Below are 25,763 nucleotides of genomic sequence, written 5' to 3'. Positions count from 1 at the left end.
CTTCTCAAAGTGTAATTATTGCACAGGCAAAGGACATCAGATATCACCGAGATTGTATCCGAACTTTACCCAGACATTTCTTCTCTTCACTGCGTTCCTTTTGGAAACAAGTAAAACAAGTTTTACTTTCTTAATCCATAGTTGTTCAGCTCGGTGAAGATGTAATGTGGATGACTACGGTCTTCTGGTGTCCAACCTAATTTGAAATATTTTGTTTTTTATGACCGACCCAGTGTAGGTGCGCACGCATGCCTTTGACCACCAGGCGTGCGCATTCATGATGGAGCGTACGCTTTTGCGTCACCACGCGGACTGTAGTTTATTGCAAAGTGATGCTGAGAGAGTAGTCATGCGTGCCCTTCACCGTCCTTATCAATAGGACAAGGAATATTAATACAGAGCCAACCATTTCGATAGTCTTTTATAGTACTTATAGTAAAAGCCTATTTGAAATATTTGCACAATTAGTCTATAATTTCCAATAGCCTATGCCTACTGCATATTTATTTGTATCCTGTGTGAAAAACATATGTATAATATAGCCTATTCATATTATTAAAAGGAAGATGTATAGGCTCGGATTAAGGTTGTAATTTGTCTCTTGTTTGCAGCGTATCTTCACCTCTCCCACTGGGAACGGATGTCAATTCAACGTCTACTGCACGTTGGTTCAACGTAATGTCATTGACATGCCATAGCAACAATCTTGATTCAACCAGTGTGTGCCCAGTAGGCTGTAACTTTCTCTCAAGTCGCCAAATGTATATTGATGTGTCGCCCTCTGGTGGCTGAAAAAACGTTGACTGTCACCTTATTTTATTGCCATTGCACTTTATATAGGTTGGATTTATTACCTTATTCGATTAATGGTTTGTTTTTCCATTCTAGATGCTAATTGATATTATTCTATAGGCCTACATAGGCATATACTAGCTAAATGTAGGTTAGATAAAGGAAAGCGTAGCCTACTCAGATGGCGTCTGAGTGTATAGCCCACCAGTAGACCTATACTGAATATACAGTTTCAGAAAATTTTTGGAAAGTAGAAAATCTAACAAAACAAAAACAAATGACACCTTTATTTTGTATAATTTCCCCCCTTTATTTATTTTCTATCATTTAATAACTTGGTATGTATGATAAACTGTTGACTAGTGAATTCTTAAACATTTTATGGACTGGCATAATGAGCAAATTAATGGCATGAGTCAGTAGGCTAGATTTGACAATCATGACATGTTTGGTCTCTGGTAGGTTTATTTCAAACATTCCTTAAAAGCCAAACACAACACTATTGTCCTATTCATTTTGAGTGGCACGCTTATTTGAGGCCGTTGTCAAATTGAAGGGGTAGCATATTCTCTATTTACCTGGCTTGTCAGACGCAAAATGGCTGCTATAGTTTCATCGATATAATTTATCTTGAAAGCTTTGTATTATCGATCGATATAATTTAGCTTGAAAGTTTTGTATTCTCGGAAACACTTTTTTCACCACTTCCATTCCGAAGTGACTTTTTTTGGAGCAGGTTAGGAGAACTTACGCAGCATGTTAGGATAATTCACGTAGCAGGTTAGGAGACTGAGGTTAAGGTTAGGAAAAGGGTTAGGGTGAGCGAAAATGCTCTCCTAACCTGCTACGAAAATCACTTTGTATCGAAGTAGTGTGAAAAGAGTGTGTCACTTGTATACTCATGTAGGTTTTTGGAGACACAGGGTGTGCAGCTACCGCCTGCGTTTCCCTCTTGGCACAACCCATTTTTTTTACGCGGCGGCCCCGTCTGGGGATTGGCGCTGTGGCCTGTCAGTAAATTAGCCCACCCTCTGAATATTAGGCGACTGTAGCCTAGTGTTCAGAGGGTTGGATAATTTACTGACAAACCACAGCGCCAATCCCCAGACAGGGCGCCGCGTAAAAAAAAAGTGATTGTGCCAAGAGGGGAAAACTGAGCAAGACAACGAGACAGTGAGGAAAAAGATAAGCAGTCACTAGACTGTCACACAAGGACGCGCCAGGAGCGAGCGCGTATCGCTGCGTGTTGAAACTTGCAGTGATGGAGGGGGAAAAGCAACCTGCCGACGAGGGTCTCTGCGGCCCAAAGATGTGCGGTCAGCAGCGGGGTCCATACAGCAACCTTAAAACCTTCCCAAACAGGCGGTTGGCGGGGAAGGCGCGGTTCGACAGACCCACAATGGTCGATATCCCGCTGCTGGGAGACGGAGGCGGACAGAACTACAATCATCTCAGTCACCATCATCCGTATCAGCAGCCGCATCAGCAACAGCAGCAGCAGCTCCATCAAACAACCCACACCATAAGCAGCAGCAGCCAACATCACCCGACATCCCAGCTGCAGAGGCAACAGCACTTCCCATGCGATAACAGGCCCAGCAGCAGAGTCGCGACATCTACCTCCGCAAATGTCGGGAGTGTGGCGCCAGCATCACTTTGCCTTCAGCAGACGGTCAGCGGCGGCACCACGGAGCACCGGGATCCCACCTATTTGCCTAGACGAGCCGCGCTCAACCATGAATCTGCTGATTGCACTTACGGGATAAGCTCAGGTAAATTTTAAAACAGGTTGAGAATGTGATATGAGCAAAAGTTTAGGCTTTATTTTGGTGTTAGACTAGATGATGATGCGTATTGCCTCTGCACTTAAATGGAATACAAGAAATGTTAGAAATACATTTTTCCGGTTAGTATTTAAAACCTTTTCAATGCTATTTATTAAATATTATTGTGTCCATAAGACACGAGTTTTGAAATATGCCATAAGTATTTAGCCATATCCAGACCTTACTAGGCTATTTGTATGGTTGTCCTATTATGCATTTGTTGACAAACAGCAGTTTTTGATGGACTTTTTTGTATTTTGCACAAAGACAACTATTGATTTGCCACAAGTAGGCCTGTTGTCGGTTTACAGGCTAAAATGATAAAGATACCCTAATAAAATAGACATAGAACAACAAATTAAACCATGATGGCTTATCAGTCGAGCAGAGAGGAGTAGCCCAACTGTATTTACCAAGGTCAATTTAAGAACTGAAAGCAATCCCTGCCTTCTTTATCCCATTCTATCTCTCTCATTTCTCCATTAATCTCTCTCATATCTCCATTAATCTCTTTCATATCTCCATTAATCTCTCTCATATCTCCATTAATCTCTCTCATATCTCCATGAATCTCTCTCATATCTCCATGAATCTCTCTAATATCTCCATCATTTGCTGTGATTGATATTATGCACTACTGAGAATGAGCAGTCATGATTGATTAGGCCTGCTACAGTGGGGAAAAAAAGTATTTAGTCAGCCACCAATTGTGCAAGTTCTCCCACTTAAAAAGATGAGAGAGGCCTGTAATTTTCATCATAGGTACACGTCAACTATGACAGACAAAATGAGAATTTTTTTCTCCAGAAAATCACATTGTAGGATTTTTTATTAATTTATTTGCAAATTATGGTGGAAAATAAGTATTTGGTCAATAACAAAAGTTTCTCAATACTTTGTTAAATACCCTTTGTTGGCAATGACACAGGTCAAATGTTTTCTGTAAGTCTTCACAAGGTTTCCTACAATGTGATTTTCTGGATAATTTTTTTTCTCAATTTGTCTGTCATAGTTGACGTGTACCTATGATGAAAATTACAGGCCTCTCTCATCTTTTTAAGTGGGAGAACTTGCACAATTGGTGGCTGACTAAATACTTTTTTTCCCCACTGTATATGTGTGTGTGCTCAAATGAGTGATAGGGTTGTGCAGTTGTTGAAGTGTGTTTGTGTTTCAGAGTTTGCGTTTATGCTTTGTGTATTTTTTTCTTCAGAAACATCCATTGTAATGATGTGCACTGCTTTTGAGCAGTGGCATGTCCGGAACATTTTGAATGGGGTGGCCAAGTTGGGGCGCAGACCCAGTTTAGGGGGGCCATAACATTATGAACCTTAATCGATGCAAGGTGGATTTTTTCAATATAATTATGACGGTTCAACACATTAAATGCTTCAGTTTAGGTTTGGTACATTTCTGTGTTCAAATAAATCATAAATCAATTCCATAAGTCTCACTGTAGTATTTGCATTCAATGTCAGGATTTTATATAAGGGTATTAGCATACAGCAGTAAATTCACTTGAAAGTGCCATCCAGAGTGCGAATTATACCATGACATTTGGGTGGCTCTATTTTTTTAACGAGACCTCCTATCGCGTGCACACATTTTTTTAATGGGCTTTATAGTAAAGATGTAATTTAACTGTAAAAATGTATTACCTTTTAATGTGTCATGAACACAACCAATCATTATGTTTTCATCTGATTGTCAAACAAATCACTTCAAAAAGTTTGTCAACTCCAAAATAAGTCCAGCATTCGAACAGTGCGCTGTGCACCCACCATTTGAATGTAAAGGGACATATATTACAAACAAAGCGTAATGACATTCAGCCTACAAAGTGGCATGTATTCATGGCTGCCAAGGGAAGCCATGCTTCCTCAAAATGTTAACAATAAGAAAATAAACAAACTTATAAAATTATTTCTCATTCAAACTATTCATGTTTCATCATTTTCTTTCAATTTGCAAAATTAAGGCAGTTGTACAAGTTTAAATATACATTCACAACAGATTAAGTGTGTGCCCTCAGGCCACTACTCTACTACCACATACTGTATCTACAACACAAAACCATGTTACGTGTGTGTATAGTGCGTATGTTATCGTGTGTATGCATGTGTCTGTGCCTATGTTTGTGTTGCTTCACAGTCCCCGCTGTTCCATAAGGTGTATTATTATCTGTTTTTTAAAATCTGATTCTACTGCTTGCATCAATTACTTGATGTGGAATAGAGTTCCATGTAGTCATGGCTCTATGTACACTACCGTTCAAAAGTGGGGTCACTTAGAAATGTCCTTGTTTTTCATGAAAACATACATGAAATGAGTTTGAATAGGAAATATAGCAAAATGAATAGGAAATGTAGTCATTGACAAGGTTAGAAATTATGATTTTTAATAGAAATAATAATTATGTCCTTCAAACTTTGTCAAAGAATCCTCCATTTGCAGCAAATACAGCCTTGCAGACCTTTGGCATTCTAGTTGTCAATTTGTTGAGGTAATCTGAAGAGATTTCACCCCATGTTTCCTGAAGCACCTCCCACAAGTTGGATTGGCTTGATGTTCTTACGTACCATACGGTCAAGCTGCTCCCACAACAGCTCAATAGGGTTGAGATCCGGTGACTGTGCTGGGCACTCCATTATAGACAGAATACCAGCTGACTGCTTCTTCCCTAAATAGTTGTTGCATAGTTTGGAGCTGTGCTTTGGGTCATTGTCCTGTTGTAGGAGGAAATTGGCTCCAATCAAGCGCCGTCCACAGGGTATGGCATGGCGTTGCAAAATGGAGTGAAAGCCTTCCTTCTTCAAGATCCCTTTTACCCTGTACAAATCTCCCACTTTACCACCACCAAAGCTCCCCCAGACCATCACATTGCCTCCACCATGCTTGACAGATGGCATCAAGCACTCCTCCAGCATCTTTTCATTTGGTCTGTGTCTCACAAATGTTCTTCTTTGTGATCCGAACACCTCAAACTTCGATTCGTCTGTCCATAACAGCCTTCATTTCTCAGAACAAGAATAGACTGACGAGTTTCAGAAGAAAGTTATTTGTTTCTGGCCATTTTGATCCTGTAATCGAACCCACAATTGTTGATGCTCCAGATAATCAACTAGTCTCAAGAAGGCCAGGTTTATTGCTTCTTTAATCAGCACAACAGTTTTCAGCTGTTCTAACATAATTGCAAAAGGGTTTTCTAATGATCAATTAGCCTTTTAAAATGATAAACTTGGATTAGCAAACACAACGTGCCATTGGGACACAGGACTGATGGTTGCTGATAATGGGCCTCTGTGCGCCTATGTAGATATTCCATTAACAATCAGCCGTTTCCAGCTACAATAGCCATTTACAACATTAACAATGTCTACACTGTATTTCTGATCAATTTGATGTTATTTTAATGGACAGACAAATTGATTTTCTTTCGAAAACAAGGACATTTCTTAGTGACCCCAAACTTTTGAACGGTAGTGTAGTACTTTTGAGCAAAAGCAGGCAAACTGGTTTCTCAAAGAATGAGTAGGCATAGAAATACAAATTCTATTTCTATAGGAACCAGGGCTGGGGTCATTTCCATTCCAGTCAATTCAGAAAGTAAACCTAATTCCAATTCAAATTTTTCCTCATTGAAAACAGTGAATTTCAGTGTACTTCCTGAACTGAATGCAATTAAAATGGAATTGACCCCAACCCTGATAGGAACCTTGATCTGCGTCCCAAATGGCACCAAATCCCCTATATATGGGGCAGAAGTCCATGAGTTGTTGTTATTCTGGATGGCCAGATAGCTACCAACAATGACAAGAAACTGCCATGTGAGGAATCGTAAGTGACTCGTTTCAGCTAGTTTCATCTTGTTCGTGATACAATGTCTTGTTTTTAGGTGTTTTGGCTGATTTCATGTCAATGCTATTCTGGCAAAGAATTTGCTAGCTAGCTAACCAACAACTGTAACGATGTATTTGAGAGACAACAAGTGCTCATTGTGCAAATGTATTTATGTTTTCAATAAACATTGGAGACAAAATATAGTTTACATGTAGTCAACAGTCTAAGGCAACATCGTCTTTTTTGCCGCATAGTTGTGCACGCATCGGTTGTGTTGCTAAACAACCAACCCGTCTATATAGTGAATTACTTTTGACCAGATGATTATGGGACCTGGTCAAAAGTAGTGCACTATATAGTCAATAGGGTGCCATCTGGAACTCAGACTTGTTTTAAAATGAAAGGAATGAACTTGACACGGCATCAGTCATGTTACTAAATGAAACAGATATCCCATTTCCCCCACAGATATTAATCTCCTTATCACTCCACTAGCAGGTGGAGCTGAGCTTCAGTATTCTACGACTGTTCTACTGGCACAGCACTATCTATCTATCTATCTATCTATCTATCTATCTATCTATCTATCTATCTATCTATCTATCTATCTATCTATCTATCTATCTATCTATCTATCTATCTATCTATCTATCGTTCTATCTATCGTTCTATCTATCGTTCTATCTATCGTTCTATCTATCGTTCTATCGTTCTATCTATCTATCTATCGTTCTATCGTTCTATCTATCGTTCTATCTATCGTTCTATCGTTCTATCTATCTATCGTACTAGCACTATGGTGTAGTAGTCGTTGGCATTAAGCCTAATAGGGTTAATAATTGTCATGTCACCTCATGCCATTGTCCATGGTAGTGACAAAATACATGCCTCATACAGTAGTAGATGCTCTATAGTAAGCCTATAGACCTCCCTGAGCAATCACTATGTTCAAATTAACCTGGTCCTTTGGTACTGGGCTTCCAATGTTATTGCCTTAAAAACCCAATTCAAAGCCCAGTTATGCACAGTTCTTAGGTATAGTATCTGCACTGGATACAGTATATGGCAGGGGTAGGCAACTAGATTCAGCCGCAGGCCGATTTTTGTCGGAGCGGAAGGTCAGGAAGGCCGGAACATATTTATAATCATTTGTACACTGCAAATTGACCACAACTAAGCCGAAAAACAGATTGTATTTGAAAATAATAATTTCATACTTTGATTACATTGAGACACGATCCTGGTCATTTTACATTCTTTTTTGACCGAAAACAAAACATATATTTTTACTACAAACTTTGGGGGACCAAAGAAAAATACTTGCGGGACGGTTTTGGCCCACCTGTTGCCGACCCCTGGTTTAGGGCTTTTCAAACCTCTGAGCCGAACCGAGTTGAGCTAAACCAAGCTGTACTGAGCTGGCCTGTTTATGCATCCACCATAGTTGCTGTAACCGTGGTGAAAACAACAGCATGAAAAGAAAATAGAGCGAGCACAGTTTGGGTCAGTTCGGCATAATAGTACAGTGCATTCGGAAAGTATTCAGACCCCTTGACTTTTTCAACATTTTGTTAAGTTACAGCCTTAAATTGTTTTTTCCCCCTCATCAATCTACACACAATACCCCATAATGACAAAGAAAAAACTGTTTTTTAAATTAAAAATTAAAAACATTTACATAAGTATTCAGACCCTTTACTCAGGACATTGTTGATGCACCTTTGGCAGCGATTACAGCCTCGAGTCTTCTTGGGTATGACGCTACAAGCTTGGCACACCTGTTTCTGTAATATTTTATGTACACGCTGCTATTTCCCTGTTTTGCCTTCTTGCCAGGTCGCCCTCGCAAAATAGGTTTTTAACCTCAATGGGTCTTACCTGGTTAAATAAAGGTTAAATTAAAATAAAATAAAAAAATTGTGAGTTTCTCCCATTCTTCTCTGCAGATCCTCTCAAGCTCTGTCAGGTTGGATGGGGAGCGTCGCTGCACAGCTATTTTCAGGTCTCTCCAGAGATGTTCGATCGGGTTCAAGTCCGGGCTCTGGCTGGGCCACTCAAGGACATTCAGAGACTTGTCCCAAAATCACTCCTGCGTTGTCTTGGCTGTGTGCTTAGGGTCGTTGTCCTGTTGGAAGGTGAACCTTCGCCCCAGTCTGAGGTCCTGAGCACTCTGGAGCAGGTTTTCATCAAGGATCTCTCTGTACTTTGCTCTGTTCATCTTTCCCTCAATCCTGACTAGTTTCCATGCCGCTGAAAAACATCCCCACAGCATGATACTGCCACCACCATGCTTCACCGTAGGGATGGTGCCAGGTTTCCTCCAGACGTGACGCTTGGCATTCAGGCTAAAGAATTCAACTTTGGTTTCATCAGACCAGAGAATCTTGTTTCTCATGGTCAGAGAGTCCTTTAGGTGCATTTTGGCAAACTCCAAGCGGGCTGTCATGTTCCTTTTACTGCTTCGTCATTATGGGGTATTGTGTGTAGATTGATGAGGATTTTTATTTATTTAATCCATTTTAGAATAAGGCTGTAATGTAACAAAATGTTGTTGTACTTTTACCCCCAATTGGTAGTTACAGTCTTGTCCCATCACTGCAACTCCCCTACGGACTCGGGAGAGGCGAAGGTCAAGAGCCATGCGTCCTCCGAAACGCGACTCTGCCAAACCGCATTGCTTCTTGACACACTGCTCGCTTAACCCGGAAGCCAGCCACACCATTGTGTCGGAGGAAACACCGTTCTGCTGGCGACCGAAGTCAGCTTGCAGGCGCCCGGCCCGCCACAAGAGTGCGATGGGACAAGGAAATCCCGGCCGGCCAAACACTCCCCTAACCCGGACGACGCTGGGCCAATTGTGCGCCACCTCATGGGTCTCCCGGTCACGGCCGGCTGTGACACAGCGTGGGATCGAACCCGGGTCTGTAGTGATGCCTCAAGGACTGCGATGCAGTGCCTTAGCACCGCTGCGCCACTCGGGAGGCGGTATATATATATTTTATTAACCAAATGACAAGAGCTACCCAATACAACTAATTATTCACGTGACTTAATGATTGCAGTGATAAGAGCACATTTCCTTGGAGATGACAGTCAGACAGAAGTTATGCCAGGCCGAAAGACACGTCTTGCTGGCTGCCAGTACACCGGAGGGGGAGGACATCAGGAGGGGGAGGACATCAGATTACATAAAATCAAATGCATTTGTCAAAAGTTCTCAACAGTAACCCAACCCTTAAAAGGTCCAATGAAGCTGTTTTTATCTCAATATCAAATAATTTATGGGTAACAATTAAGTACCTTACTGCGATTGCTTTCAATTAAAATGGTCAAAAAGGAACAAAAATAGCTTCTTAGCAAGAGCAATTTCTCAAGCAAGAATTTTGCTAGGACTGTCTGGGAGTGGGGAGGGGAAAATTGACAACTAGCTATTGTTGGCAGAGAGGTTTGGAACACTCTTTCTTATTTCAATATCAAATCACTTCTGGGTAACAAATATGTACCTTACAGTGACTGGGGTCATACTTGCGAACATAAGCAAGCATTTAAAGTGAAATGGGTTCATACGCATAAAATACGTATCAGCCAAAGAAAAGTGTCTATTTACTTGCATGTGACTGAACTCTAAATTGTAGCTCTTCCCATGCGATAACATGGTACAACTTAGCCCTATTCTAACTTCAACAGGTGGCACTGATTATATCCTGGCACAAGTGTGTCAGCCAATTAAAGTCATTGAAGTAGTTGGACGTGTTCCAACACTTGTTCATCGAGTCCAACAGCATGTTCTGATCATCAAAGAAACCATCATGTGTATTTGACTGACTGGTCAAAATGATCTCTGTTTAAAGTGATTAGTACACGTAATGGTCGCATATTGTGGAAGGGTTTGAATCTCACACGAGTCCCCCCCTTTGAAATGATTTACATGTATTCTGTTAGTGTCTTGTGTTGAAAATGGATGCCAACAAATGAAGATTATGAATGAATTTAATAAGGAGATACCTCTTTCTTCAACCTTGCACACAAACATACTGCTATTGCCTAATAATCATATTGCATAGGCTATATTACATAGAAGTGTACAACACAGGAGGTGGGTAGGACGGGCTCGTGGTAATGGCTGGAGCGGAATGAGTGGTATCAAACACATGGTTTCTACACTGAACAAAAATATAAACGCAACATGTAAAGGGTTGGTCCCATGTTTCATGAGCTGAAATAAAACAAATCCCAGACATGTTATTTCTCACAAAAAGCTTATTTCTCTCAAATGTTTGTTTACATCCCTGTTACTGAGCATTTTTCCTTTGCCAAGATAATCCATCCACCTGACAGGTGTAGCATATCAAGAAGCTGATTAAACAGCATGATCATTAGGTACACCTTGTGCTGGGGACAATAAAAGGCCATTTAAAAAAGTGCAGTTTTGTCACACAACACAATGCCACGGATGTCTCAAATTTTGAGGGAGCGTGCATTTGGCATGCTGACTCAGGAATATCCACCAGAGCTGTTGCCAGAGAATTAAATATGAATTTCTCTACCATAAGCTGCCTCCAACGTTGTTTTAGAGAATTTGGCAGTACGTCCAACTGGCCTCTCAAGCACAGACCACGTGTAACCACGCCAGCCCAGGACCTCCACATCCGGCTTCTTCACCTGCAGGATTGTCTGAGGGAGGGTTGCTGAGGAGTATTTCTGTCTGTAATAAAGCCATTTTGTGGGGGAAAACTCATTCTGATTGGCTGGGCCTGGCTCCCCAGTGGGTGGGGCTGGCTGCCAAGTGGGTGGGCCTATGACCTCCAAGGCCCACCCATTGCTGCACCCCTGTATAGTCCTGTGAAATCCATAGATTAGGGCCTAATTTATTTATTTCAATTGACTGATTTCCTTATATAAACTGTAACTCATAAAAATCTTTGAAATTGTTGCGTTTATATTTTTGTTCAGTGTATGTGTTTGATGCCATTCCATTAGCGCCGTTCCAGACATTATTATGAGCTGTCCTCCCCTCAGCAGCCTCCACTGGTGTACACCTAAATGTAGAGCTACAACATTTTATAGGCTATGCATTATTATAATCATCCACTTCGTCATATGTGTTTTAAATCGAGCATCAAGAACCGGCAGTGAACAGTTTTTTCCTCCACAAAAAAGCTTGCTGCGAGGGGGACTCGAACCCACGGTGAAAGTGCATTATCGATTGCGAGTCATCCGCTTTAGCAGTGTGTGCCACCGAGAAGCAAGGATGCCAATGATCGCCTACATGACTGCTATTTGACAAATCCATAAGGTTCTTTTTTTTTTTTTTTTTTTTTTTTTACAATATACAATAAACGTACATGTTTTATATATTTTTCCCCATAAAAGCATATGGATGTGTGTGAAACAGATAAACAAAAAACATGGGATTGACCTCTTTTAAGAAATGCCATTGGTTGGCAGATATAAAGTCTAAGATCTTTTATAGGCTGATGAAGAAGTTGTGTCAGGATATAATCAGTACTATCTGTTGAGGTTAGCATAGGGCTAATATGTGCCATGTTATCTGATGAGACCAGCTACAATTTAGCGTTCTGTCACATGCAAGTTTAATCGACGCTTTTCATTGCCTGATACGCATTTTGTGTATGAGAGCCCATTGAATTTTAAATGCTTGCTAATGTTCGCAAGTATGGCCCCAGTATTTTCATATAAAAAAGAAACAAAAAATTGCTTCTTAGCAAGAGCAATTTCTCAAGCAAGAATTTTGCTAGGACTGTCTGGGAGTGGTCTGAGTGGGGAGGAGAAAACTCAAAACTAACTGTTATTGGCATAGAGGTTTGGAACTCTTTCTTATTGGTCTATCAACTAATTTCCCGACTGATGATGTCACCAGGCAGGCCAAAACTCCATCCCAACAAAACAGCCTGAAATTTCAGGTGGTCTTTTCAAACAGCACATTAAAGGGCGTTATCATAAATGTCACAATTTCACAGTATTGTTCCAACCGCATAGTGTGGAAATATATCTAAAACACAGAAAAAATTATGTTTTTGACTGCACTAGGCCTTTAAGCCACAAATAGGAACCAGAAGCAACAATGGCAAGGAATAGACAAGTACAGGCCTAGACATTGAGGTCTGACTCAGCCATCTTCCTTGTACAAGAGTGCAATTGAATAGAGGGACCCTGTACTATTGTAAAAGGTGGTAGAAAAATGGAAAGAGGAAAAGCCAGATAGAGAGGGGGAGAGGAAGCCAGAGCAGCAATGCAGAAACCAGTGTAGGACAGCTCAAATGGTTGACATAACCATTTAGTAACGATGCCCCCGACGGCTGGAGACAGACAGACTTCAACAGGATGTTGCACTGTGACGCCTTTATACAGAATCTGAGAGTCAAGTAGAGGTGACTGAGAAAGGGATAAGACTCAAGCAATCATATGACGAACAACCGATCTAGTCGATGCTGATCTTAGTTTTTTGATCCATCAATTCAATGCCAAGTAATTCAGGACAGTGGAAATTTAGAAATGTGCTCAAAAGGTTGATGCCAAAATATACTGATTGACTTGAATGTCATATTGAATGCCTTGGCTATCATTGTGCCTTGACTCTCGATTCCTCTGCTTCTAGAAAACCATCTAATCTTGGATGCCTTCGCGCAGCAGTGTAGCCGTGTACTCACTCTCCTCAACAGTGGCCGGTTTGTGGAGCCCCATGATCCTCCGCCCTTCTCCCTCACCTCCCACATCAAGCAGGAGGAAAGCTGCCTCTCTGGGTGTGGGGGGGGTCAAGTGGGTCACTGCCCCACCCTGGGCAAGCCACGGCCCAAGGAGAGCTCCACCGTCGATCCTGATGAGGAAGCCCAGCGCAGCCACTGGAGCCAAAAACAAACATACGCCTTCCTGCACATCTTCACAAAGTCCCTCCAGAACTACCTGCTCACCGGGCCCCAGCAGCCCTACCCGGACCTGAGCCTCAAGGGAGAGCGAGGCCCACCGGCCGAGTCTGGGGTGTCGCCCGGCCATAACCTGGGGGGCTGGAGCTCCCCAGCCCCTTCAGAGTCGTATGGCCAACCCTCGTCCACCCTGCCAGAGGAGGAAGAGGAGAGCTGCTGCCCTCGCTGTGTGGAGCTGGAGCAGGAGGTGCTGTGTCTGCAGCAGGAGAACGAAGAGCTGCGGAACAAGATGGACCACATACCAGGTACAGTGCAGGGCTTTCGGGATAGTAGAGCACAGTAATGGCAATTTCTACAGTTTATGCAGATTCGTGTGAGATGGTGACTCGGTATGTGGATACGAAAGAAGGCCACGTCAATCTTAACTTAAGTGAGACAATGTGCTCACTTTGCTGCCCAAGAAAAAACAGCGTGAACTCAATGGATTTGGGTTTTTACACTGTGACTCAACATACATGTGGCTAATAATTACACAATAATGACACAGCACCAACACAATGTGGTGTAGTACATTACTTTTCATGCCAAGATTTATAAATCACATTGTTGCTGTGAATTTTGTCATACGCACAATTGACAATGAAATAGCTTTGATTGGTTTTATAAATGAAGTCCCTGATCTCCTTCCAGCTCCCTGCCAGAATGTGCTGGACTTCTTCAAGACTGTTCTCCAGCACCATAACCAGTTTATACAGCCAACGCCAGAGGAACAACTAACAAAGGTAAGCAAGCAGTTTGTCTCAAAACACAGTCGTCTTTATAAAAATTAAATACTGTTGGTCTGTTCCAGTTCTGTCAGATACTGTATGTTTCAGTAGTCATAATGTGTATATTATAGATGTTAAATGACAAATGCAAAATAAGACACCAGGTGAACTTCTATATCTAAATAGCGCTCTCTCTCTCTATAGGAAGAAGAACGGAAAACATATGAGGTTTGTGTTTTCAAGATGTGTTTTATGTAACTTAATGACCCCTCACTTTTTTACATTTCTGAGCTATAGTTCGAATCAGAGTTCGGTTATTTGTTACATTGTATTTTTTTCATTTGGGCTGGTTGGTTTCACATTGCCAAATGTCAAACTAACTAAAATGCCTAAACAAAACCACGTGTCCATGCAAGTCCTTTGTTTATTGGAGAAAAATGCTCACATTAAATCCATCTATGATTATTAAGAAGCATAACTTGTCACAAACTTCATATTACTTTTGCTTTGGTCTTCCAACATGCATGAGGAAACAGCGCAATAGCCGCTCTGAGACATGAATAAGCTATTGTCAGTAGCCTATATCCCCGGTATAGCTCCCTAATCTGCATCATATGCACTGCTACTCAATGTTTCAGAGAAAGTTATGGTACAGCGTGCATTTCATAAAATGCTTGCAGTCAAACCACCAATACTGCGCGTCTCTGGTTATTTTCCTGTGTTTGGTCCGGACTGCATTCTCACCTGCAGTGAACCGCACCACGGAATGGAATCAGACCAACACCACCCTTTTTAGCAAACCATGGTGCATTGTTCAGTGCGCTCCCGGGTGCCGATAGTGTTCACACCAGTCCAAACTAAGGGGGGGAAACACAGAGTTCAGAAAAACCGCACAAAACCAATTTGGTGTGAAACCGCCCTTAGTTTTTGTCTTTATAGAATTGGCCTTAATCAGCATGAGAATTATGAAAAATATTTTTCTATGGAGCTGATAGTTTTGCTTCTCGTTGTAAACATAAGAGTACATTAATTTATCATTTGCATGATATATTGTTTTTGACATTACAGAAATCCGGTGACTGGTTTTGATTGGGCTGCTCCCATACTGCCACAGGCTTTAGGGTTAGGGAGAAACAAAACCCTGCTGAAGAAAAGGACTAGGACAGACTAAGCTAGGTTCAGGACTGTTGTTACCACCATGGAGCGTCAGTCAGAATGCAAATGAGGAGATGGCGCAGGAATCCAGGTTTAGGGGTAACGCACACACACAGGGGGGAGGGTTTGGAATGGTGATTTTGTAGGGCTTTTAAGGCCGGTGGCAAGGATACAAAGGATGTCTTAGGAGTTGTGGCTTGTAAGACCTTGGAGATAGGATGTGGATTACAAGGATGTGGTAGTCTGGAAGGGAGATACAAAAATAGAAACATTAGGAACACAACATAGAAAGGTACAGACATGACAAACTAGTGCCAGGTGACTATGGGGAATAGGCTTAACAATATAAACGCAACATGCAAAGTGTTGGTCCCATTTTCCATACGCACAAAATAATTATTTCTCAAATTGTGTGCAACAAATTTGTTTATATTCCTGTTAGTGAGCATTTCTCCTTTGCCAAGATTATCCATCCACCTGACAGGTGTGGCATATCAAGAAGCTGATTAAACAGCATTATCACTACATATGTGCACCTTGTGCTGGGGGACAATAAAAGGCCACTCTAAAATGTGCAGTTGTGTAACACAACACAATGACACAGATGTCTCAAGTGGAGGGAGCGTGCAATTGGCATGCTGACTGCAGAGAATTTGGCAGTACATCCAACCGGCCTCACAACTGCAGACCACGTGTAAACCACGCCAGCCCAGGACCTCCACATCCAGCTTCTTCACCTGCGATCAGCCACCCGTACAGCTGATGAAACTGTGGGTTTGCAAAACCCAAGAATTTCTGCACAAACTGTTAGAAACCATCTCAGGGAAGGTCATCTGTGTGCTCGTCGTCCTCACCAGGGTCTTGACCTGACTGCAGTTCAGCGTCGTAACCGACTTCAGTGGGCATGAATGCTCACCTTCGATGGCCACTGGAGAAGTGTGTTCTTCACGAATTAATCCCAGTTTCAACTGTACTGGGCAGATGGCAGACAGCGTGTATGGCGTCTTGTGGGCAAGCGGTTTGCTGATGTCAACGTTGTGGCGGTGGGGTTATGGTATGGGCAGGCATAAACTACGGACAAAATTGCATTTTATCGATGGCAATTTGAACGCAGAGATAACGTGACAAGATCCTGAGACCCATTGTCGTGCCATTCATCTGCCGCCATCACCTCATGTTTCAGCATGATAATGCATGGCCCCATGTCGCAAGGATCTGTACACAATTCCTGGAAGCTGAAAATGTCCCAGTTTTTCCATGGCCTGCATACTAGCCAGGAAAGAATACCAAAAAAATAAAAGAAGAAGAAGAAGAAGAAGAAGAAGAAGAAGAAGAAGAAGAAGAAGAAGAAGAAGAAGAAGAAATTAAAGAGCAGCAGTAAAATAACAATAACGAGGCTATATACAGGGGGTACCAGGACAGAGTCAATGTGCATGGGCACCGGTTAGACGAGGTAATTGAGGTAATATGTACATGTAGGTAGAGTTATTAAAGTGACTATGCATAGATAATAAACAGAGAGTAACAGCAGTGTAAAAGAGGGGGCAATGCAAATAGTCTGGGTACTGGATTAGATGTTCAGGAGTCTTATGGCTTGGGGGTAGAAGCTGTTTAGAAGCCTCTTGGACCTAGACTTGGCGCTCCAGTACCGCTTGCTGTGCGGTAGCAGAGAGAACAGTCTATGACTAGGGTGGCTGGAGTCTTTGACAATTTTTAGGGACTTCCTCTGACACCACCTGGTAAAGAGGTCCTGGATGGCAGGAAGCTTGGCCCCAGTGATGTACTGGACCTGGACCGTACGCACTACCCTCTGTAGTGCCTTGCGGTCGGTGGCTGAGCAGTTGCCATACCAGGCAGTGATGAAACCAGTCAGAATGTTCTCGATGGTGCAGCTGTAGAACCTTTTGAGGATCTGAGGACCCATGCCAAATTTTTTCAGTCTCCTTAGGGGGAATAGGTTTTGTCGTGCCCTCTTCAGGACTGTCTTGGTATGCTTGGACCATGTTAGTTTGTTGGTGATGTGGACACCAAGGAACTTGAAGCTCTCAGCCTGCTCCACTACAGCCCTGTCGATGAGAATGGGGGCGTGCTCGGTCCTTTTATTTTTCCTGTAGTCCAAAATCATCTCCTTTGTCTTGATCACGTTGAGGGAGAGGTTGTTGTCCTGGCACCACACGGCCAGGTCTCTGACCTCCTCCCTATAGGCTGTCGTTGTCGGTGATCAGGCCTACCACTGTTGTGTCATCGGCAAACATAATGATGTTGTTGGAGTCGTACCTGGCCATGCAGTCATGAGTGAACAGGGAGTACAGGAGGGGACTGAGCACGCACCCCTGAGGGGCCCCTGTGTTGAGGATCAGCGTGGCGGATGTGTTGTTACCTACCCTTACCACCTGGGGGCAGCCTGTCAGGAAGTCCAGGATCCAGTTGCAGAGGGAGGTGTTTAGTCCCAGGGTCCTTAGCTTAGTAATGAGCTTTGAGGGCACTATGGTGTTGAACGCTGAGCTGTAGTCAATTAATAGCATTCTCACATAGGTGTTCCTTTTGTCCAGGTCTGAAAGCGCAGTGTGGAGCGCAATAGAGATTGCATCATCTGTGGATCTGTTGGGGTGGTATGCAAATTGGAGTGGGTCTATGGTTTCTGGGATAATGGTGTTGATGTGAGCCATAACCAGCCTTTCAAAGCACTTCATGGCTACAGACATCAGTGCTACGGGTCGGTAGTCATTTAGGCAGGTTATCTTAGAGTCAGCATGGCTACCACAGCATTCTGCAGCGATACGCCATCCCATCTGGTTTGGGCTTAGTGGGACTATCATTTGTTTTTCAACTGGACAATGACCCAACACACCGCCAGGCTGTGTAAGGGCTATTTTACCAAGAAGGAGAGTGATGGAGTGCTGCATCAGATGACTTGGCCTCCACAATCCCCCAACCTCAACCCAATTGAGATGGTTTGGGATGAGTCGGACAGGAGAGTGAAGGAAAAGCAGCCAACAAGTGCTCAGCATATGTGGGAACTCCTTCAAGACTGTTGGAAAAGCATTCCAGGTGAAGCTGGTTGAGAGAATGCCAAGAGTGTGCAAAGCTGTCATCAAGGCAAAGGGTGGCTATTTGAAGAATCTCAAATATAAAATATATTTTGGTTTGTTTAACACTTTTTTGGTTACGACATGATTCCATATGTGTTATTTCATAGTTTCGATGTCTTCACTATTATTCTACAATGTTAAAAATTGTAAAAAATAAATAAAAACACTTGAATGAGTAGGTGTATCCAAACTTTTGACTGGTACCAATAGTAAATAAAGCACTCAAACCACAGCATTTCATAGTCAACATAAAATACACAGGCTATACATTGTGGGTCTATATAAAAGCCAGTGGAGGCTGGTGACGGGAGGATTGTTCATAATAATGACTCGAATGGAGTGGCTTTTTTATATAAATATATATAAAGCTACAATATACAATTGACTGTGACATGCTGTGGCTTTCGAGTGTCTTATTTACTATTGGTACACATATATAATTATAGTGATTGTGTACCACATACTCTATATACAGTAGCTTGTGAAAGTATTCACCCCCCTTGGCATTTTTCTATTTTGTTGCCTTACAACCTGGAATTAAAATGGATTTTTGGGGGGTTTGTATCATTTGATTTACACAACATGACAACCACTTTAAGATGCTAAATATTTTTTTATTGTGAAGCTACCAAGAAATAAGACAAAAAAAAACAGAAAACTTAGCATAACTATTCATCCCCTCAAAGTCAATACTTTGTAGAGCCACCTTTTGCAGCAATTACAGCTGCAAGTCTCTTGGGGTATGTCTCTATAAACTTGGCACATCTAGCCACTGGGATTTTTACCCATTCTTCAAGGCAAATCTGCTCCAGCTCCTTCAAGTTGGATGGGTTCCGCTGGTGTACAGCAATCTTTAAGTCATACCACAGATTCTCAATTTGATTAGGCCATTCCAAGACATTTAAATGTTTCCCCTTGAACCACTCGAGTGTTACTTTAGCAGTATGCTTAGGGTCATTGTCCTGCTGGAAGGTGAACCTCTATCTCAGTCTCAAATCTCTGGAAGACTGAAACAGGTTTCCCTCAATAATTTCCCTGTATTTAGCGCCATCCATCATTCCTTCAATTCTGACCGGTTTCCCAGTCCCTGCCGGTGTAAAACATCCCCACAGCATGATGCTGCCACCACCATGCTTCACTGTGGGGATGGTGTTCTCGGGTGATGAGAGGTGTTGGGTTTGCGCCAGACATAGCGTTTTCCTTGATGGCTAAAAAGCTCAATTTTTGTCTCATCTGACCAGAGTACCTTCCTCCATATGTTTGGGGAGTCTCCCACATGGCTTTTGGCGAACACCAAACGTGTTTGCTTATATATATTTTTTTATGAATGGCTTTTTTCTGCCCACTCTGCTGTGGAGTGTACGGCTTAAAGTGGTCCTATGGACAGATACTCCAATCTCCGCTGTGGAGCTTTGCAGCTCCTTCAGGGTTATCTTTGGTCTCTTTGTTGCCTCTGATACCCTCCTTGCCTGGTCTGTGAGTTTTGGTGGGCGGCCCTCTCTTGGCAGGTTTGTTGTGGTGCCATTTTCTTTCCATTTTTTTATAATGGATTTAATGGTGCTCCGTGGGATGTTCAAAGTTTCTGATATTTTTTTATAACCCAATCCTGATCTGTACTTCTCCAAAACTTTGTCCCTGACCTGTTTGGAGAGCTCCTTGGTCTTCATGGTGCCGCTTGCTTGGTGGTGTCCCTTGCTTAGTGGTGTTGCAGACTTCTGAAGGTAATTGTTTGCACCAGATCTTATTTAGGGGCTTCATAGCAAAGGGGGTGAATAGATATGCACGCACCACTTTTCCGTTATTTATTCTTTCGAATTTTTTGAAACAAGTTATTTTTTTCATTCCACTTCACCAATTTGGACTATTTTGTGTATGTCCATTACATGAAAACAAAATAAAAATTCATTTAAATTACAGGTTGTAATGCAACAAAATAGAAAAAACACCAAGGGGGATGAATACTTTTGCAAGGCACTGTATGTTTATAGATATGTTGTTTATTTGATGTATTGATGCAGGGCTCATCCGTAAAAGTATTGATGCAGGGCTCACCCCCTGCTAAAATAAAATAATAGTAAACTTGAGTTCTAACTGAATGTTCTTTTTTAAATCTTCAATAATTCCAATGACTCAGATGACCTTAGGGAACCATCACATTCAAGTTGTCCATCCCCCACTCATTCAAATGTAGAAAAGTGGTGCTGCGGTCTCTGGCTCCACACCTAGCCCGCCCGGCCATCTAGAGGTGTGAATGTCCACATTCCAGCTGCTGTAAAGGATTACAACAAAAGCATCGGAGGTGTAGACCTGTCAGACGCGCTGATAGGCTGCTACAATGTTCTCCACAAGACAATTAAATGGTACAAGACATTGCTCTATCAATCAATCAATCAATCAATTTTATTTTATATAGCCCTTCTTACATCAGCTAATATCTCGAAGTGCTGTACAGAAACCCAGCCTAAAACCCCAAACAGCTAGTAATGCAGGTGTAGAAGCACGGTGGCTAGGAAAAACTCCCTAGAAAGGCAAAACCTAGGAAGAAACCTAGAGAGGAACCAGGCTATGAGGGGTGGCCAGTCCTCTTCTGGCTGTGCCGGGTGGAGATTATAACAGAACCATGCCAAGATGTTCAAAAATGTTCATAAGTGACAAGCATGGTCAAATAATAATCAGGAATAAATCTCAGTTGGCTTTTCATAGCCGATCATTAGAGTTTAAAACAGCAGGTCTGGGACAGGTAGGGGTTCCATAACCGCAGGCAGAACAGTTTAAACTGGAATAGCAGCAAGGCCAGGCGGACTGGGGACAGCAAGGAGTCACCACGGCCGGTAGTCCCGACGTATGGTCCTAGGGCTCAGGTCTCTCAGTTGGCTTTTCATAGCCGATCATTTAGAGTTGAAAACAGCAGGTCTGGGACAGGTAGGGGTTTCGTAGCCGCAGGCAGAACAGTTGAAACTGGAATAGCAGCAAGGCCAGGCGGACTGGGGACAGCAAGGTGTCATCATGCCCGGTAGTCCTGACGTATGGTCCTAGGGCTCAGGTTCTCAGAGAGAAAGAGAGAACGAGAGAATTAGAGAGAGCATACTTAAATTCACACAGGACACTGGATAAGACAGGAGAAGTACTCCAGGTATAACCAACTAACCCCAGCCCCCCGACACATAAACTACTGCAGCATAAATACTGGAGGCTGAGACAGGAGCGGTCCGGAGACACTGTGGCCCCATCCGAAGAAACCCCCGGACAGGGCCAAACAGGAAGGATATAACCCCACCCACTCCGCCAAAGCACAGCCCCCGCACCACTAGAGGGATATCCCCAACCACCAACTTACAATCCTGAGACAAGGCCGAGTATAGCCCACAGAGGTCTCCACCACAGCACAAACCAAGGGGGGGGCGCCAACCCAGACAGGAAGATCACGTCAGTAACTCAACCCACTCAAGTGACGCACCCCTCCCAGGGACGGCATGAAAGAGCACCAGCAAGCCAGTGACTCAGCCCCTGCAACAGGGTTAGAGGCAGAGAACCCCAGTGGAGAGGGGAACCGGCCTGGCAGAGACAGCAAGGGCTGTTCGTTGCTCCAGCCTTTCCGTTCACCTTCACACTCCTGGGCCAGACTACACTCAATCATATGACCTACTGAAGAGATAAGTCTTCAGTAAAGACTTAAAGGTTGAGACCGAGTCTGCGTCTCTCACATGGGTAGGCAGACTGTTCCATAAAAATGGAGATCTATAGGAGAAAGCCCTGCCTCCCGCTGTTTGCTTAGAAATTCTAGGGACAATTAGGAGGCCTGCGTCTTGTGACCGTAGCGTACGTATTGGTATGTACGGCAGGACCAACTCGGAAAGATAGGTAGGAGCAAGCCCATGTAACGCTTTATAGGTTAACAGTAAAACCTTGAAATCAGCCCTTGCCTTAACAGGAAGCCAGTGTAGGGAAGCTAGCACTGGAGTAATATGATCAAATTTCTTGGTTCTAGTCAGGATTCTAGCAGCCGTATTTAGCACTAACTGAAGTTTATTTAGTGCTTTATCCGGGTAGCCGGAAAATAGAGCATTGCAGTAGTCTAACCTAGAAGTAACAAATGCATGGATTAATTTTTCTGCATCATTTTTGGACAGAAAATTTCTGATTTTTGCAATGTTACGTAGATGGAAAAAAGCTGTCCTTGAAACAGTCTTGATATGTTCGTCAAAAGAGAGATCAGGGTCAAGAGTAACGCCTAGGTCCTTCACAGTTTTATTTGAGACGACTTTACAACCATCAAGATGAATTGTCAGATTTAACAGAAGATCTCTTTGTTTCTTGGGACCTAGAACAAGCATCTCTGTTTTGTCCGAGTTTAAAAGTAAAACGTTTTCAGCCATCCACTTCCTTATGTCTGAAACACAGGCTTCTAGCGAGGGCAATTTTGGGGCTTCACCATGCTTCATTGAAATGTACAGCTGTGTGTCATCCGCATAGCAGTGAAAGTTAACATTATGTTTTCGAATAACATCCCCAAGAGGTAAAATATATAGTGAAAACAATAGTGGTCCTAAAACGGAACCTTGAGGAACACCGAAATGTACAGTTGATTTGTCGGAGGACAGACCATTCACAGAGACAAACTGATATCTTTCCGACAGGTAGGATCTAAACCAGGCCAGAACTTGTCCGTGTAGACCAATTTGGGTTTCCAGTCTCTCCAAAAGAATGTGGTGATCGATGGTGTCAAAGGCAGCACTAAGGTCTAGTAGCACGAGGACAGATGCAGAGCCTCGGTCTGACGCCATTAAAAGGTCATTTACCACCTTCACAAGTGCAGTCTCAGTGCTATGATGGGGTCTAAAACCAGACTGAAGCATTTCGTATACATTGTTTGTCTTCAGAAAGGCAGTGAGTTGCTGCGCAACAGCTTTTTCTAAAATTTTTGAGAGGAATGGAAGATTCGATATAGGCCGATAGTTTTTTATATTTTCCGGGTCAAGGTTTGGCTTTTTCAAGAGAGGCTTTATCACTGCCACTTTTAGTGAGTTTGGTACACATCCAGTGGATAGAGAGCTGTTTATTATGTTCAACATAGGAGGGCCAAGCACAGGAAGCAGCTCCTTCAGCAGTTTAGTAGGAATAGGATCCAGTATGCAGCTTGAAGGTTTAGAGGCCATGATTATTTTCATCATTGTGTCAAGAGATATAGTACTAAAACACTTAAGTGTCTCTCCCGATCCCAGGCCCTCGCAGAGCTGTGCAGATCCAGGACAGCTAAGCCCTGGAGGAATACGCAGATTCAAAGAGGAGTCCGTAATTTGCTTTCTAATGGTCATGATCTTTTCCTCAAAGAAGTTCATGAATTTATCACTGCTGAAGTGAAAACCATCCTCTCTTGGGGAATGCTGCTTTTTAGTTAGCTTTGCAACAGTATCAAAAAGAAATTTTGGATTGTTCTTATTTTCCTCGATTAATTTGGAAAAGTAGGATGATCGAGCAGCAGTGAGGGCTCTTCGGTACTGCACGGTACTGTCTTTCCAAGCTAGTCGGAAGACTTCCAGTTTGGTGTGGCGCCATTTCCGTTCCAATTTCCTGGAAGCTTGCTTCAAAGCTCGGGTATTTTCTGTATACCAGGGAGCTAGTTTCTTATGACAAATGTTTTTCGTTTTTAGGGGTGCAACTGCATCTAGGGTATTGCGCAAGGTTAAATTGAGTTCCTCAGTTAAGTGGTTAACTGATTTTTGTCCTCTGACGTCCTTGGGTAGGCAGAAGGAGTCTGGAAGGGCATCAATGAATTTTTGTGTTGTCTGAGAATTTATAGCACGACTTTTGATGCTCCTTGGTTGGGGTCTGAGCAGATTATTTGTTGCGATTGCAAACGTAATAAAATGGTGGTCCGATAGTCCAGGATTTTGTGGAAAAACATTAAGATCTACAACATTTATTCCATGGGACAAAACTAGGTCCAGAGTATGACTGTGGCAGTGAGTAGGTCCAGAGACATGTTGGACAAAACCCACTGAGTCGATAATGGCTCCGAAATACTTTTGGAGTGGGTCTGTGGACTTCTCCATGTGAATATTAAAATCACCAAAAATTAGAATATGATCTGCTATGACTACAAGGTCTGATAGGAATTCAGGAAACTCAGAGAGGAACGCTGTATATGGCCCAGGAGGCCTGTAAACAGTAGCTATAAAAAGTGATTGAGTAGGCTGCATAGATTTCATGACTAGAAGCTCAAAAGATGAAAACGCCATTTTTTTTTTTGTAAATTGAAATTTGCTATCGTAAATGTTAGCAACACCTCCGCCTTTGCGGGATGCACGGGGAATATGGTCACTAGTGTAACCAGGAGGTGAGGCCTCATTTAACACAGCAAATTCATCAGGCTTAAGCCATGTTTCAGTCAGGCCAATCACATCAAGATTATGATCAGTGATTAGTTCATTGACTATGACTGCCTTTGAAGTGAGGGATCTAACATTAAGTAACCCTATTTTGAGATGTGAGGTATCACGATCTCTTTCAATAATGGCAGGAATGGAGGAGGTCTTTATCCTAATAAGATTGCTAGGGTGAACACCGCCATGTTTAGTTTTGCCCAACCTAGGTCGAGGCACAGACACAGTCTCAATGGGTATGGCTGAGCTGACTACACTGACTATGCTATTGGCAGACTCCACTAAGCTGGCAGGTTGGCTAACAGCCTGCTGCCTGGCCTGCACCCTATTTCACTGTGGGGCTAGAGGAGTTAGAGCCCTATCTATGTTGGTAGATAAGAGGAGAGCACCCCTCCGGCTAGGATGGAGTCCGTCACTCCTCAGCAGGTCAGGCTTGGTCCTGTTTGTGGGTGAGTCCCAGAAAGAGGGCCAATTATCCACAAATGTTATCTTTTGGGAGGGGCAGAAAACAGTTTTCAACCAGCGATTGAGTGCTGAGACTCTGCTGTAGAGCTCGTCACTTCCCCTAACTGGGAGGGGGCCAGAGACAATTACTCGATGCCGACACATCTTTCTAGCTGATTTACACGCTGAAGCTATGTTGCACTTGGTGACCTCTGACTGTTTCATCCTAACATCGTTGGTGCCGACGTGGATAACAATATCTCTATACTCTCTACACTCGCCAGTTTTAGCTTTAGCCAGCACCATCTTTAGATTAGCCTTAACGTCGGTAGCCCTGCCCCCTGGTAAACAGTGTATGATCGCTGGGTGATTCGTTTTAAGTCTAATACTGCGGGTAATGGAGTCGCCAATGACTAGGGTTTTCAATTTGTCAGAGCTAATGGTGGGAGCCTTCGGAGTCTCAGACCCCGTAACGGGAGGAGTAGAGACTAGAGAAGACTCAGACTCAGACTCCGACTCGCTACATAATGGGGAAAACCGGTTGAAGGTTTCTGTCGGCTGAATGAGCGACACCGGTTGA

General features: G+C 42.9%; 1 protein-coding gene across 1 annotated transcript in view; it reads left to right on the top strand.

Moving 5' to 3' along the window:
- Positions 1-2,053: 2,053 nt before the first annotated feature.
- Positions 2,054-25,763, top strand: part of LOC311104714 (BEN domain-containing protein 4-like) — a gene marked incomplete at both ends in the record, with an annotated part of 34,970 nt that continues 11,260 nt past the window's right edge. Inside the window, 4 exons of the mRNA XM_084146598.1 lie at positions 2,054-2,564; positions 13,078-13,647; positions 14,033-14,124; positions 14,314-14,337. Coding sequence (XP_084002724.1) covers positions 2,054-2,564; positions 13,078-13,647; positions 14,033-14,124; positions 14,314-14,337 — 1,197 coding nt within the window. The remainder of the gene's footprint in view (positions 2,565-13,077; positions 13,648-14,032; positions 14,125-14,313; positions 14,338-25,763) is intronic.

The sequence above is a fragment of the Coregonus lavaretus genome (genome assembly GCF_964263955.1).
Source record: "Coregonus lavaretus genome assembly, chromosome: 29".
In the NCBI taxonomy this organism is placed as follows: domain Eukaryota; kingdom Metazoa; phylum Chordata; class Actinopteri; order Salmoniformes; family Salmonidae; genus Coregonus; species Coregonus lavaretus.
The sequence above is the reverse complement of the archived record's forward strand: the minus strand, read 5'-3'. Positions and strand labels throughout refer to the sequence as shown.